This window comes from Nematolebias whitei, chromosome 3 (genome assembly GCF_014905685.2).
Source record: "Nematolebias whitei isolate Nwh7 chromosome 3, NemWhi1, whole genome shotgun sequence".
Lineage (NCBI taxonomy): Eukaryota > Metazoa > Chordata > Actinopteri > Cyprinodontiformes > Rivulidae > Nematolebias > Nematolebias whitei.
The window spans coordinates 41,296,566-41,313,739 of record NC_056500.1 but is presented as its reverse complement, the minus strand read 5'-3'; the positions used below and the strand labels follow the sequence as shown (position 1 = coordinate 41,313,739).

Sequence of the window (17,174 nt, the reverse complement as noted above, 5' to 3'; positions counted from 1 at the left end):
AATGTTTCTAAACTCTAAACGCTCTAAAAGAGCACAGAATGTCATGATTTCAGCTCTCCGCTTCTGGCTGCTCTCTCGGCCACGCCCACTTCACTCCGCACTGAGATCAGCTGATCTCAGTGCAGAGTGGAGATCATTTGCAGGAGGAAGCTTCTCCCACAGCTGTGGGCTGCACACGCTACACAAATGTGTAGCAGGCGCTAAAAATATTAAAATAATTTATTTTAAGTAAAAAATCCATGCTGGCAATGCGGCTCATCCATCAATCAGCTACTGTGTGTCATGTCCAATCGTACTTTGAAAATCCGCGATAGAGCGAGTCCGTGAAAAACAAACCGCAAATTAGCGATGGACTACTGTACATCTACAATATTTTCCATTTATCCTTGAGTAACCTTGGGACTCAGCCACATTCAAGATGGCTGCTACAGCCAACTGACCCTAATAACACAAATGCAACTCAGTTCTTATTGAATTTTACTGATGCTGAGATGAAATTTAATGTGATAGTAGCTGAGAGTCTTTCACAGCACATGTTCTGCTTGACATCTTGCAATGCAGCATGAGATCATCCATCCATCCATTTTCTTGAGCTTTTTTTCCCGTTCCAGTTCACAAAGAGCTGGTGCTCGTCTCAACAAGTCACTGCAGAGGACACCCTGGACAGGTCTCCAGTCCATTACAGGGACACAGAGACAAACGAGACAAACAACCATTCACTCCCTCATTCACACATAGGTATAATTTAGAGTTACCAATCAGCCTAACGTGCAGGTTTTCAATCTGTAGGATGAAACTGGACTACCAGGGGGAAAACCCACATGTGCATGAAGAGAACATACAAACTCCACCCAGAAAGGCTGGGAGGCAAACTTGTGACCTTGCTGAGAGGCGACAGATTTAACCACTGGGTCTCATGCTGCCTCCCCTGAGTTTGCGCAGAATGTTAATTTCAAAGTTTGATGAAAACATCTACAACTCCATTCTTGTCTAACAAGATGATTTTATTTTAAACCTTGCATGACATGTGGCAGATCAAGGCCTGATAGGTCTTTAATTTTTCATGCATTTGTAAAAGTCATTACCCCCTAACTTTTGCATTACGTGGTTATTCACAAGTGCAAAAAGCAACAATCGCAGCGAGCTGTAGCACTTCTTGAGGCACTTTCAACAGGACGTCTGGCACGGACAGAAAACAAATCACTTTTCTTCCTCCTGTACAAGGACAGGATGTCAAGAAGTTTGTAACAATTTATAACAAGCTTTTTCTTCTTCTAAAATTTTAATTGAATGCAGCTGAAGTGCCTCTTTTTGTCTCAAAAACCTTTGACCTCTTGTCCAAAGGATTCTTCAGCACTGAAGAGACGGTGTCCTGAATGGTGGAGAATCTACACCAACAAGTCTTTTCTTTGATTATAACAGATCTGAAGACTTTGACACAGACGTACTGTTGTGCTGAGTGAGAGAAAGAGCTCAGACTTTCAGTCTGTGTAAAACCATCAACGTTCTCTGGGAAATCTTTCTTTCACTCTGAATTCACTCAAAAACAGAGAATGTGGTGAAAATGCGAAAGAGCTCCTGATATTCCTTTGATCAGAACGTCAAATCATTGATAAAATTAAACAAATTCTGTCTCATTTGTAAATGAGTGTAGAAATGCAGACACACTCTGTCAACTCTGGTTCAGTTTGAGCTGAAACGTCTGCATCAAGAACATCACATCTGTTAGTTCATCTTACTGTTGCCAACCTCCATGAAAAGGTGGGCAATCATAAAATCACCTGTGCATGTGTCTGTTAGCAAAACATTGCACAAACCTCTGGACTAACATCAATGAAACTCTTAATAAAACTGCATGCACACCTAAAACTGATTAACTTTTAACATCAACTTGATTCAAGATGGCTGCCAGCCATGGCTAATGGACCTTAGTGACTCAAAATCGACAATGACTCAACCAGTTTTACAAAAAATAATATCATATTTGGTGCAGTAGTGGTTGAGAGTCATCTCTAACATACTCTGTGCGGCAACATTGAACTGAACTCTGCATTTAAAACATTAGGTTGTGTGTTTTTCTTGAGTTGGGTTTCTTTTCACATTTATATTCATTTTGTTCAATAGTCCTGATGGCATTTTTACTATTTATTTTATATTTAATTAAAAAAAGCAGATCTGCCGAGGCAGGGATTGCATTGTAAATTGTGTTTTGCAACAAGTGTGGACTATGTCAAAGAAGATATATATATTAATTTCTAACAGACTGTGCAACATAGTTGTTTAAAACTTTGGCACGAAGGACAGCGAGTGATGTTCATCAAAAAGAAGGTTTATGTTTGTTTTTATTGCTTGTGTTTTCATTTATTTATTGCAATTTATTTTAAAGTTCTGTCTGTTAAAGCAGCATTTGATGCAATAACATTTACACTTTGACTGTTAATGATAATTCAGTGGATTTTTCTTTTGTTCCTACAAACACTTTGACAACAGTTGTGCTGATAAAGACTTGCCATGAACGCTTCTGCACCTTCACAGCACTGATGTAAAGTTTATAAAACCATGTTTGCACGAACCCTTATGATACTTTTTAGATTTAAGTTGTTTTTTATACCTACAACAGGTAAGGTATTAGTTGTTCATAACCGTGCATCAAAAGGTCTTGAAGTTTTGCTGCGTTCCTGGTATCAAACCACACGTTACCTATTGGGAAGACAGTGGGAGGATGGTCTGCATCACCGGCCACCAGCGAGGGGATGATCCAGGTGTAGCCATAACCTGTGAGGCCTACAGAGTGGGCCACTTCAAAGATGGTGGTCGCCTCCTCCTTGGTGCAGTAGAGGAGAATCACGGGACTCTGCAGTTTCTTCATCTGGTTCTGGATCTTGGAGTCTCCGTGATTATGATCTTCCATTGACATGTCCAACAGGAGGACTTCTTCTAGCTCCCAGCCCACGAAGCTGTTCTCAATGGTGCTGCGAATCTGGTTCGAAAAAAGAGAGAAGACGTGTGGGCTGTGAATAGGAGGTGGAGCTGTGAAGGAGAACAGAAACTGGAACAAAACTCACTGAAGTGTCTCTTCCTCCTCCACCAGTGCTCAGATTTACAGTTTATCTACACACGTCTCTCAAGAGTTGGAACCAGCGATGAATTCATTTTACTTTTTTTCTTTTAATGAGATTAGATCATCTCTCTCCCAAATTTTAAGACTATTTCAACACAAATTTATGGGAAACTCAGCAAGAGACAAAGTTTAACTCATATCACAAAGACATCTACACATAAAGAAGCAATAAGGAGAAAACGATTCCATGATAATGTCTATATTTGATTATCTATGACTTCAATATAATCTTATTTTGTGTTTCAGCATCTAAAAACAGTGATTGGTCAATAAATATACTGAAAATGAGTTATCCAAAAACAACTTATTTCTGATTTTACTATTGAAATGAAAATAAAAAAATATATTTTCATTTTCAACATGTTTGATTGATAGAGATAATAAAAAGGATGATTTGTTAAAACATCTAATCTTGAACACTATGGCGGAGCCTTAGGGCCAAGCTAGGAAAAAAAAAGCCATAAAATTACAAGAATAAAGTTGAATAAAGTCTTAATATTATGAAAATAAAGTTGTACGAGTTTTTTTTTTCAGCTCTCATTTATTTTTTAATTTTTTTCCACGAGTCAGATCCACAATGCGACCTGTCAGTCAATCCAGTAGGCCTGTCAGTAAATGACCAATCCGAAGCTCCTTACCTGCAGAGAGGTGCTGCAGCCCATCAGAGTCTGTAAGCAAGTTCAAAGTCCTGATACTGATAATAATCTGATGCAGATATGCTAACAGATTAACTATCTCCTTATTTGCAAAACCAATACCAAAGTATAACTTAACAAGATGCTCAACATTCTTCACTTTACCACAGTTAAAATGTGGTAAACTCTGCTTGGTTTGGATAATATTACGACACATTTAGCTTCGGATTGGTCATTTGCTGACACGCCTACTGAATTGATTGACAGGTTGCGTTGTGGATCTGACTCGTGGAAAAACAAACAAAACAAATGTGAGCTGCAAAAAGACTCAAACAACTTTATTCTTGTAATATTAAGACTTTATTTTACTTCATTCTCGTAGTTTTATGGCTTTTAATGTCTTTTTTTTAGCGTGGCTCTAAAGCTCTATCGTACAAACACAATCTGTTTTAAACTTTATTTAAGTCAGCAGCCACCAAGCTGTTTTAAACAACTCATTTTCAATAATTCTTGCAAAAAGATAAAATAATGGCAACAAAAAGTCAGGATGCCCTTTGATTTGTATTATTGATAAAAAGAAAAACATTTATTATCTAACAGGGAGAAAATAACCCTGCATAATTTGGGCTCTCGAAACACAAAGTTTTACATATTTTTAGCCTAGCATGCTAATCTCAAGAGGAAAGAAAGAGGAAACACACATGCTCCAAACTTTAAAGACATCTACATACTTTGCTTCCAATATTTAGCAACGAGAGGGACGCCCTAAAAAGCTTCCTAGCACTCTGAACATAAAAAGAGTTGATGTGTACAAATCTTCAAAAGAAGCAGTCTTTTCTCACAGAAACAGAACTGCTCCAGATGAATCTGAGGTCTGGAGAACAACAACAAAACCTTCAGGTTGAATTGTTCACAGGTTTCTAATCAAGATGTAATAAACCTGCTGTGTGATTGGATAAACCTTTCATAATGATTCAACACACCGACGTGTGATGCGGCGCTGCTCTGCTGTGCAGCGACAGGAGCACAAACACGAGCTTAATGAAAGTCATATTTGTGCACGTGACATTTCAGGCACGATGGGAATGAGCTGTTGGGGAAATAATTTTGCTTTCAGGAAATTTTCGCTGGGTTTGTCTTGTAGTCAGAAGCACATGAGTTTTCTCCGAGAACTAGAACATAGAATAATCTCTCAGAAAGCAAACATCCCACTTAGATACAAGTAAGATTGAAACAAGAACAGCTGATGATCCTAAAACACTCATAAATCACAGTGTTGTCAAACTGTGTTAACTCGTACAATAGAGTGACCAGACGTTCCTGATTTCCAGGAACAGTCCCCTTTTTTGGACGACCTGTCCCCGGCTAAAGCTGTCCCCGGAAATGTCCCCAATTTTAGCGTTTTATGAATGAGAAAAAAATGTTGCGTGTAGACTGTTGTTACAGTAGCTGGGTAGAAAGTGTACGTGAGTATGTTGCGGTCAACCAAAGCTATTACTGTAGCTGCTCGCGGTGGTGCTGCTGTTAACGTTACAGACAGAGAAGAAGAAGAGCCGAGCATACCGCCTTTAAAACAGAAGAAGAAGAAGAAGCTTGTCACCACTGATGGGCAGCTGACCTGTGATATGATGTTTGAACAGATTTATTTTATTTGAACTGGGATGATCCTAGCCGTGATAAACGTTTGGTTCATGATAGCAAAACCAAAAACGTCCATGCTCAATAATCCAGGTATACAATCCAACAATTTTCAGTCAGGTCATCTGGACAGTTTCTTTTTTTTCCTGAGCTGTTTCTAGTGTTGAAAGCTGTGTCCAGGTAAAAAAAAAAAAACAATAGTGCTGAGGTGTGTTTGTTTACTCAGTGTGGACGTATGAAAGTTCCTCGGTGACGGAAACTGAATGAAGCAAGAACCGAACTGAAAATGATGAGGAGGGAGAGATCATCATAAATGTGCATTTCTTCTGTACTATGAGCTTGGAACGCCAAATATATATATATTTTTTTGCTAAATATAGGATTTTTGCCATTTTTCATCAGAGGAAACTAAAAAAATAATTAGAGACATTTTTTTGAGTGACAAGAAGTGGAAGAGCAAATAAAAGAATATAAAGCATTTTACTAAATTTTATCTTATTTCTTATGTTTTAAGTATTTCACTGTACTATTATTTGTGGGAGTGGTGGCACAGAGGTTAAAGGTTGGTACATCATGTCCTTTACATGTGATTGGAAGATCACTGGTTCAACTCCCCGGACCGACAACATCAAAATGTGGGTGGGAAAGGTGAAGCACCCACACCTGCCTCCACCCTCATTTGCCCCACTCTGAGCCTTTGAGCAAGGCCCTTAACCCCCACCAGCTGCTCCCCCGGGCGCCCTAGATGTCATCTCTCTGCTCCACACAGAGGGCTGTGGTAGCTCGGTGGTCTGTGGTTGAGTCAGGAAGGACATCCGGTGTAAAAACAATCGCCAAGTCTTTGTGCAAGTTAGTTTGCTGTGGCGACCCCTGACGAAGGGAGCAGCTGAAAAATTTTTTTTTACTTTTACCTGTACATAAACTTTTCTGCTCTTATTCTATCCAGACCTCCAAGGCTGATGGCTCTTTAGACAAAGGAGGCTTTACAGAACCAGAGATGAGCTCATGTTAGTGGACTACCTAACCAGAGCTCACTTACCTCACACATACACACAATATACTTACACATCAACTACGTAACCATACACTGTGTACTTATACACACCTTTGTAAGTATAGTAGTGCTTGAAAGTTTGTGAAGCCTTTATAATTTTCTATATTTCTGTATAAATATGACCTAAAAGTGTAGGGATGGCAGCATCTAGTGGGCCTTCCCCTGTCTGTTCTCCTTTGTGTCTGTATTGATTGTCTGATTATCGTCACCTGTGTCATGTCCTGGTTGTGTGTATATAAAGTCTGTCTGTCAGTTCTGTCATTGTCGGTTCGTCGTTGGGTATTGCCTGTCCTGTCCTGCCTGTCTGATCCTGTTCTTGAGTCTGCTTTGTAAGTTTTGCTGCCATGTCAGCCTTTTTATTTATTATTCTTATTATTATTAAAAGTATTTTATTTTATACGTCTGCCTCCTGAGTCCTGCCTGCGCAACTGGGTTCTTCTGTCCTGATCTGCCTTGAAAACCCTGACAAAAAGCTCATCAGATTTTCATACAAGCCCTAAAAGTAGATAAAGATAACCCAGTTAAACAAATGAGGCTAAAATATTTTGCTTGGTTATTTATTTATTGAGGAAAATGATCCAATATTACATATGTGCGAGTGGTAAAAGTATGTGAACTTTTGCTTTCAGTAGATAGTGTGACCCCACATGTGCAGCAATAACTACAACTAAAAGTTTCTGGTAACAGTTGATCAGTCCTGCTCACCAGCTTGGAGAAACTTTAGTCCATTCCTCCGCACAGAACAGCTTCAACACTGGATGTTGGTGGTTTCCTCACATTAACAGCTGCTTCAGGTTCTTCATCAACATTTGCATTGGATTAAGGTCAGGACTTTGATTTGGCTGTGTTCGGATGTGTGAGCGAAGTGGAGAATGCTCTATTCACACAAGGGGAACTGTTGGTCAGGCTACTTCTTGTTCTGCCATTAATTCTAAAATAGTTAATGAATCAAGTGTTTACTTATGTAGGTAAATGTAGATGTTTAAGAACCCGTTAAAATACACCAGAATGCAGGAAATGACATCTACTTTATTTAAAACTTACTGATCCCACACCAGTATTTCCCACCCACACTACAAATGTTACTGACACCAATGGATAGATCCTGTCCTTTAAATCAAACAGGGTGTCCACTCACACCGGATCATCATCCCATTGATTGAAAACACCTGACTCTAATTTCACCTTCAAACTAACTGCTAATCCTAGAGGTTCACATACTTTTACTACGAACAAATATGTAATATTGAATCATTTTCTTCAATAAATAAATAACCAAGTATAATATTTTTGCCTCACTTGTTTAACTGGGTTCTCTTTATTTACTTCCAGGACTTGTATGAAAATCTGATGATGTTTCAGGTCGTATTTTTGCAGAAATACAGACAAGTATAAAGGCTTTACAAACTTTCAAGCACCACTGTATGACCATGTTCACATTCACGCACAGTGTGCACACGGTCACTTACATTAGTATATACCCCTACCCAGCCACAGTTTTAGTACTCTTTTCCTACTACTACTACTTCATTTGTTTTATTACACTTAGGAGAGATGGGGTAGAAGCAGGGCAGCTGACTTGGTACCCCAAAGTTGCAGGTTCGATCCTCAGTCATTGTACATCTTGTGGTGTCTCTGAGCAGGACATCCTATCCCCAATTGCTCCCAGGGCAATTTCAATAGCTGCTCACTGCTCCACCTAGTGTGGATGGGTTAAATGCAGAGAGCTAATATCGCCATTTTATGGGAACATACAATGATGACAACACATACATTATTATTATTATTATTATTATTATTATTATTAAATATTAACAACAGTGTGGAGAGGTACATTACTGCTGCTACATTTGATTGCTATTGTTTAAACATGAATAAAAATACAAAATAAATGAAACCGTAACTGTTCCCATTTTAAATTTCATCTTGGTAACGTTTAATTATTTTTGTCTCCAAGCTGGAAATGTCCCCAGATATAATTGCAGAAATCTGGTTGCCTTACCCTACAGGTCTCCTTTGTGTCAGCTTGAAACAGTAAAACAGGAATAAAAAAGATGTTTGTACTTTGTAGCGCTTTTTCTCTTCATCACCCACCAGCACCAGTTATCTTTATACATCCATAACTGATTCACTGACTAAGCCAGTTTAACACGGTGATCACAGTTTATTAATGAGAGCACAAAATGGCATTAGCTCGGTCAGCTTTACAAACACTGAGCTAAAATTTGGTTTGGTAGTAGATGGGAGTCATCTCAACACATAATGTGAGCACTGCATAGTGCACAACTGATATCAGCACAATATCTCATGGACCAGAGGACAGATTATAATAAAAATATAAGCAAGTAATGCTGGATGTGTGTCTACAAGTTACCTACAAAATCATCACTATTTGCCAAATCTAATCAACCTTAATAAATCCAAAACAAACTATATAAATTGATAAAATTTGGCATGGTTGTGGCTGAGAGTCATCCCCAACACATATTTGACAAACTAACAGATCGCAGTATTTTAAAATTTTAACCAAAACGGCCCTAACTTTCTCAACATGACATGTTTAAAACTCCAACATGAAAGGCAGCAGGAATTATAGATTTCTTAAAGGAGTGTTAGATCTTTATTACAGGTCTGGGCAGAGCAGCTCTGTGGGGTTCTGCAGCACCTCTTCAACCTTAGCCTGACCCAGGAGAAGGTTCCAGTGTTGTGGAAAACCTCCTGCCTTGTTCCAGTACCAAAGAAAACTCACCCATCAGTCCTCAATGACTAAAGACCTGTTGCCTTGACAACCCACATCATGAAGGTCCTAGAGAGACTCCTGTTGACCCACCTGACTAGACAAACAAGCACATATCAGGACCCACTGCAGTTTGCTTATCGGCGTGGACTTGGAGTTGAAGATGCCATCATACACCTGCTTCAGCAAACTCACTGTCATCTAGAAAAGGCAGACAGCACTGTGAGAGTCATGTTCTTTGATTTCTCCAGTGCATTTGACACAATCCAGCCTGATTTGCTTTGTCAGAAACTCCAGAAGACTCAGGTGGAGGCCTCAACAATCACCTGGATCAAAGATTACCTGACAAACAGACCACAGTTTGTGAGACTGAAAGGTTGTGTGTCCAACCAGGTGGTCAGTAGCTCAGGAGCACCACAGGGGACTGTATCTCACCATTCCTTTTCACTCTGTACACCTCAGACTTCCAGTACAAAACAGACTCCTGTCATCTGCAGAAATATTCAGATGACTCTGCAGTAGTCGGGTGTATCAGAGACGGACAAGAAGCTGAGTACAGGGAACTGGTGGACCGCTTTGTGGCATGGTGTGGAAACAATCATCTCATCTTGAACGTGAACAAAACAAAGGAGATGATTGTAGATTTCAGGAGAAACTGGAACAGGTCCAACCCTATTTCCATCATGGGAGAAGAAGTGGAGGTGGTGAAGAAGTATAAATACCTTGGGGTTCACCTGGACAACAGACTGGACTGGAAATGTAACAGTGAAGTCGTCTACAAGAAGGGACAGAACAGACTGTACTTCTTGAGGAAGCTGAAGTCCTTCAACGTTTGCAGCAAGATGCTGCATATCTTCTATAAGTCTGTTGTAGAGAGCGCTGTCTCTTCTGCCATCATCTGCTGGGGGAGCAGCACCAGAGCAAGTGACTTCAAAAGATCAACAAGCTCATAAAGAAGGCTGGCTCAGTTCTGGGGACTCCTCTAGAACCTTTGGAGATGATTGTACAAAGAAGGATTCTTCATAAAGTGAAGAACATTATGGAGAACCCTCAGCATCCTCTTCATCAGACTGTCATACAACAACAGAGTGTCTTCAGTCAGAGGCTTCTACAGATCTGCTGTAGGACAGACGCTACAAGAGATCCTTCCTGCCCACAGCCATCAGCATCTAGAACAACTCTTTAATGAAACCAGGATGATGAGTTACAACATTTAATTTCCCTCTGGGATTAATGAAGTCTTTTTGAATACTTTATATACATGCTGCTGTTCGGCATATTGTTTTCATGCTAGTAGTGCTTAGCATATTTTTAGTTGATGTTTTTCTTAGTTCATATCTTAGATCTTATTACTGTTTTTCTTTGACATTTTATTGTTGGATGTACAGTAACTGGGACCCTGTGTACTTCATTTCGTTACACCACATGTTCCACATGTGGTGTGAATGACAAATAAAGAAACTCTGACTCTGAATTGAATTGAATTAGGAATGGACAGTAAACAATATGTTAACAATCAGTCTACATTATTCAGTTGACACGACAGACTGTTCTGCTCAGTACTGGCTCTTAGTATCCTCTTCCACAATAAAGTTGTAATTTCTTTAAATTTGATTGCTTCATTAACTCTATTCAAAGCAGAGATGCTGTTAGTGCTGGGGTGATATTATAAAATGTGATTAGCTGACTTCTAACAACCTTTGGCTGCTTCTCAGATGCGTCAGATGTTAAAAGTTAGTCAAAGTCGTGCTTTTACTTTTCACAGCTCTGTTCTCTGAAGATAAGCAGACTGAAGCCTCGGAGAGCGCCTCCATTCATAAAGGACGCGTTCAGTCAATCTGTCTTTCACATTCATGCATTCTGAACAATGGAACAGCGTTACCCTGTTACAGCCAAGTCTCACAGTATTTGGTTAATTTCACTCGCTGTCTTCAGTCTTTAGACAACAATCTTTAAAAAAGAAGATGGAACAAACTGCACAACAATGCAGATCTACAGTAATTCTAAACAAACACTAAAGCAAGAAAAACTAAAGTGCCTGAGTTCATCTGTCATTTAAATCTATGGCTGAATAGGTTTATTGCCTTTAGCCTTCAAATAACAAAATAACAAGGATTCTGCTGCTTCTGCAGTCAGTTCACATAAAAAAAAAAAGACGTTTGGATGAAACTCTTCCTCCCATTAATTTCCTCAGCTTCTCCTAAAGCAGCACGTTTGGTGTAAACCTGCAGACACTACATCTAATTGTATTTACAGTCTCTTTATGTTTCATTTATTTTACCTTGTTGACAAAGTCCTCGTGACCAGGGTAGTATGAGGTGACGATAGAGAAGATGTACCAGTCATACTCCTCCATGATGTTCAGCATGACCGATGCCTGCTGCTCGATGGAAGGGCCGAACTGGAAGAACATGGAGTGGTCGTCCTGGAAACCAGAGACACAGAAGAACCAATCAGCGAACGAGGTCATGAGTCATGCAGCATGACAGCGGACTAGAAGGTAGGGCACGGATGATTATGGAGAGCGTCCAGCTCCTGAGAGCCTCGGGAACAAACAGTCTTGTTTGTGACTCGGACTTTTTCTTTCTCTGTTTGGACTCGACAGAACATGCAACAACAGGCCAGACTCTATTTATAGAAATATTTACTCCCTACAACTGAATTTAGGTAAACCGTGTTATTTAAATCATAAATGTGATTTTTTTTTTAGGGTGACAATTTATTTGCTACAGCGTCACAGACACAATGGTTTGAGTTGCATCGTTAGAAACAGTGAAAACCTTCAAAGAACCAAGCAAGCGGCGCTAATCTAAGATACTTTTCTTGTCACTGCAGGGGTCCGTCTGGTCTTATAATGTGGTCAAGGGCAGGTCAGTCCCTCATGTAAAGCATCCAAATGACTCACGGGGACGTTCATGTGTTATTTACTCATCCAAACAACCCAAGGCAACAAGAAGCAGCAGTTGTAGTCATGTGAGAGGTTTTCACTTCGTACAGACCGAGATGATCTGCTGATTTGGGACTGACATGACCAGAGGGGTCGGAGCTTTCCTTAAACGTTGCCCACTGCTCTGAGGTGGAACTGGCCACGCTTGTCCGTTACAGACGGTGTTTATTAAAATCAAGTAAACACCGATAGTTAGAACAAAAAAAGCATTTAAAAATTGAAGTATTTTGCTGCTTCACAGCAGCTTTGTATTAACTGTGTGCAGTTTGGTTGAAGATGAGCAGCTGTTTAAAACCTTCTCAAACCACAGTAATAAACCCAAGGTAAAACTAACTTCCAAACGTTATAATTTATTTTTTTTAATCACGGTTCCAAAATTAATGGGCAGCAAAATGTTCGCTGAGATGATGTTTTTTCTCCTTAACAGAGTTTAGATGCCCCTCCAGTCCAAAGAGCTCAACACTCTGTTGATCTGGTAGATCAATAGATGTGATCAGCATGTCCTGCCCACTGCTTACGCTCTGTTCTCATATATAGAAGCAGCAAGAGTGGACAAAGATTTTTTTAATAACTTTATGTGTTTTGGCAACATTTTTTGAACAAATTGCTCATTCTGTGGATTCAGTCATTTGTTGTTGCTTTTTTTTAGGTTGTAGAAGACAAATAAAATAAAATAAGATAGAACTTTATTGATCTCATCTTATACAACCTTAAAAAAGCAACAACAAATGACTAAATCCACAGAATTAGCAGTTTGTTCAAAAATGTTGCAAAAACGCACCTCATTTTACTTTAAAAACAGATGTTTATTTACTTTGATCTAAATATGTCAAATCTTAGAAATACAGGAGGGCAAATTTATTTTTTCATAATAATAATAATAATAATAATAATAATATTTTTTAATTAAATTGATAAAAAAAACACATTGTTGGGAGATAGATGAACATCATCAGTGCTTGAATGATTTCAAGTCTATAATTTTAGCACAAGAATTTTTTAAAATAATTTTTCTAATATTCATTTAAATTTACCTTTGCTTTTAAAAAAAAGTTTATGGTTGTGGGGGTTGGATGGCAAGACGGCTGAGTGGTTAGGTCTGTTGCCTCACAGCATGAATGTCCTGGGTTAGATCCCCAGTTGCACCAGTGGTCCTTCTGTGTGGAGTTTCAATGTTCTCCTCATGTTTGCGTGGGTTTTCTCAGGATGGTTTCCTCCCACAGTCAGAAACATTCACATCAGGCTGCCTTCAGGCCCGGGCCTCCCTTGTAAAAGTGCTCTCACTGGGATTTGCCAGGTTAAATAAAGGCTAATGATAACAATACGGGGGACAGACCAGCTGCCTTTTTTAAAACCCTTCATCTCCCTCAACTTCTCAAGTTGTTGCTACATTTCATTCCAGGACAAAGCTACACATCTATTTATATCCAGATGCATATATGCTGGATTAACTCTGCCAGAGCAACACTTTAATCAAAGACGCCCAGATGCAGTTCGATTCCTCAGTTTTGGTTCTCAGGCAGGATTCATAATATCTTGCGTTTGCCACATCCTCACCTAATCTGAACAAATTAATGCAGCAGCCCCAAATAATACAATTTTAAATATAATATTTTCAATTTTCTCATTTTCCCACAGAGATAAAGAACATATATAACTTTTGCATGAAATCTTGACATACAACAGCAGTTAAAGTAAAAAAAAATAAAAAAAATTTGGTGCAGCATCAGTCACACCTCCATGCAGTGACACACTGTATGCACTTGCATGATGATTCAGTGTAAACGAGTACGTATGTACAGCATAGCTGCTGTTCATGTATAGAATCCATCACATGTGTTAGTCATGCATAAGGCCGGGCGGTGTTCGAGTTAGATGCATTTATCTCCTCTTTGATATGAGCCCCTCATCCACTCTTCCCCCACAGGGAAAGAAGGAATGTGTTCTACACCTTTTACTGTAATGGTATAGTTACAGCATATCATTGTCAAGTGATGACGGAGGGACTGGCAGTGTTGGAAATAATTGTCTAACGAGTGTGTGTGCGCTGGCTGAACCCTGACACGATATCCATCCTGACAGTGTGTACGCTGCACTCTGTTAGAGACGGTAATGATTACATCCTCACGAGTGACTGACAGCCAGAGGATCATTCACCTCTAACCTCACGTCTGCTTTAAAACAACAGGTTAAATGAACTGTGAGGGGGAGTGTTGCATGTTTTTAGCCTGGCTTTATTATTCCATCTTTCTTTAACTATCTGTATGCTCACTTTTTCACCTCCCTGACACGTCTTCATCTCAGAGGGGAAGTTAGAGTTTTTTTTATTCCCCTTTCTTCCAGCAATTACTCAAAGAAGCACAAATATTAACACAGTGTACTTCTTTCACAAATATGACAGATTTTATCCACGTTGTCACCTAAAAAAATCCTCCCATGGATTGTTCAACTCTTTGATGTGTTTCACATTTTAAAACAAAACATTTAAGATCTTTTCATATGGTAGATATCTTTCTTGGGTAAAATGTGGGCAAATTAAATCAGAATAATAAATAATAACAGAATGCCTGACATATTAAATTTAAAATGTCAAGACTTTCTTGTGATTTCTGGTTAAAGTGTTTAAGTGTGGTCCTACCATTCCTGTTGTGCTACACACAGATTAACGGTGACAATGTTGTAGCCTGCGTCTGTTTGTGTTTACATTTGTCTGAAATATCAAAATATCTCATAAAATAATGAATGGATGTTATTGAAACACACAGACAGAAGTTAAGGGATGTAGATCTACAATTCAAGATGGCCACTGCAGATGACTGTCATTACCAGCATGAAAGTTTGATGTTGTACGAACTGTCATGTACTCGCACATCGGGACATCTCACAATACTGCATGAGATTGTGTGTTGTGTTTTTTAGGGTTTGACCTAAACTAATATAACTTAATCCTTTCTCATCAAAAAATTATTTTTGTCTTGAACTCTGACATGAAAAGAGGCCGGTGGTATTTGTTTCTTCGAGGAATGCTTGGCTTTGGATTGCTTATATTTTGTCAGTGTTTTTCTAGGTTTATAATTTTACATTACTGATTGAATTTTTTTTAATTTTTTTTTAAATATATGTTTAAAAAGTATGGAATTGCAACATGCAGGTTGAAGGGTTCCTTAAAAAAATTTGGTTGCCACGTCAAAATCCAAGATGGCTGCCACAAAATAAATGGTATGATATGGTCAGTCCAAGGAATTGAACTGGCAACTTTCTGATCACAGGTCCACCTTCTTTAACTTCAAAGGTTAGAGAAGGTGAGCTTGTGATCAAAAGGTCGCTGGTTCAACTCCCCGGACTTACAATATTAAAAATGTGGGTGGGAAAGGTGAAGCACCCACACCTGCCTCCACCTTCATTTGCCCCACTCTGGACCCTTGAGCAAGGCCCTTAACTCCCACCATCTGCTCCTTCAGGTGTGCAAGATGTCAGCTCTCTGCTCCACACAGAGGGCTGTGGTGCTCGGTGGTCTGTGGTTGTGTCAGGAAGGACATCCGGAGTAAAAATAATCGCCAAATCTTTGTGTGAGTTAGTTCTCTGTGGCGAGTCCTGAGGAAGGGAGCAGCCAAAAGAAGAAAAGTAAAAAAATAATGTATTTAAACTAGTCTGCCCTATCATCTGAGGAAACTGTGCATTATAGTTTTTATATTGCTTCAAAGTACAGTGTCCTAAAATGATTGGGGTGGCCAAGGCCACCATTGGACACCCCCTGGCTCTGCCATTGTGCCTGGTAGTGGATAAATTTGCTCCTACCATTTGCCAGGATCCGTCACTTTGAGCTACTTTAGACAAGCCAAAAAAAAAAAAAAGACACCTATTGTTAAAACTACAAACATTCAATATTTAAATACCTCAGTGATGGGGGACACTGACGTACCTCTTGTTTATTTGTTTCAAAAACACATAAAACATCTGCACAATGCATTTAAAATACATACATTTTATACGAGTAAACTCCTAAAACTTGAGTGAAGAATTAGAACTATTGTGATTTTACAATAGTGTGTGAATGAAGAATATTTTGTTCTTTCTAAGAGTGAGTGATGTGCGGTGTAATCAGTAGTGAAACCAATCCTGCCATTTAGACGTGTGGTAAGGACCCAGCTAAAATTACAGCTAATCATCATCTCATTCTACTTTCTTTGTAAGATCCTACTCTAATCACCCCCAATTTAATTTCTGTCTTTTATTCACATGACATCGGCGGGAGTTTAGTTCCCTCCTCATGAACCTCGGCCTGTCTTTTCCTCTCCGTCTCTTATTTTTACATAACGGCCTGTGGCTCCATTAGCGCACATCACAGAGGTGTGAAGTGAACGCAGTGTGTCCGTGTGTGGCGTTAGTGGAGCTGTCTGCCTCCCCACTTGCCTGTTTTTCTGCTCTATTTTTTTTAAACATATCACATACTATTCCATCAAAAGCCCAATAAAACTACTTGTATTCTGTTTCTGTCTCTTTATGACTTCATCAGTTAGATGACTTCAGTGACTTCAGATAAAAAGGCTGTAGTTATGCAAGTGAAATGTTTTTTTCTTTTTTTCCGTTTCTGCTTGATGAGATTTCAGCTGCTCACCAGTTCATGGTCTCCTTTGATGAATTGTACTTTTTATTCTGCACCAAATGTTTTCTGTTGGTCACAGGTTCAGGCTGCCAACAGGCCAGTTTAGCACCCAGACTCGACAGAAGAATGCTTTTATAACAGGAGCAGAATGTGGTTTGACTGTTTTTTTTTTTTTTTTTTTTAAGCCTTCTTTGAAAACTTGTAATTAGCATTATTATTCATCATTAATGGTGCTCTGGCAGATGAATACTGTTAGTTACAGCGCCCTTGAACTTTTGACGTTACACACCCTCACAAACACAAATGTCAATGCAGTTTACTGAGTATTCACGTAAAAATCAACATATACTGAATAGTTGTGGGGAGGAAGGAAAATGTTACATGGCTCATAAAATCTTTTACAAATAAAATTATCAAACGTGTGAGTATATATAAA

General features: G+C 39.1%; 1 protein-coding gene across 1 annotated transcript in view; it reads right to left on the bottom strand.

The window, feature by feature from the left end:
- Positions 1–17,174, bottom strand: part of grin2bb (glutamate receptor, ionotropic, N-methyl D-aspartate 2B, genome duplicate b) — a 200,182-nt gene that overhangs the window by 100,282 nt on the left and 82,726 nt on the right. Inside the window, exons 3-4 of the mRNA XM_037698261.1 lie at positions 11,467–11,610; positions 2,701–2,980 (exon numbers count right to left, since the gene is read on the bottom strand). Of these exons, the coding sequence (XP_037554189.1) occupies positions 2,701–2,980; positions 11,467–11,610 (424 nt within the window). The remainder of the gene's footprint in view (positions 1–2,700; positions 2,981–11,466; positions 11,611–17,174) is intronic.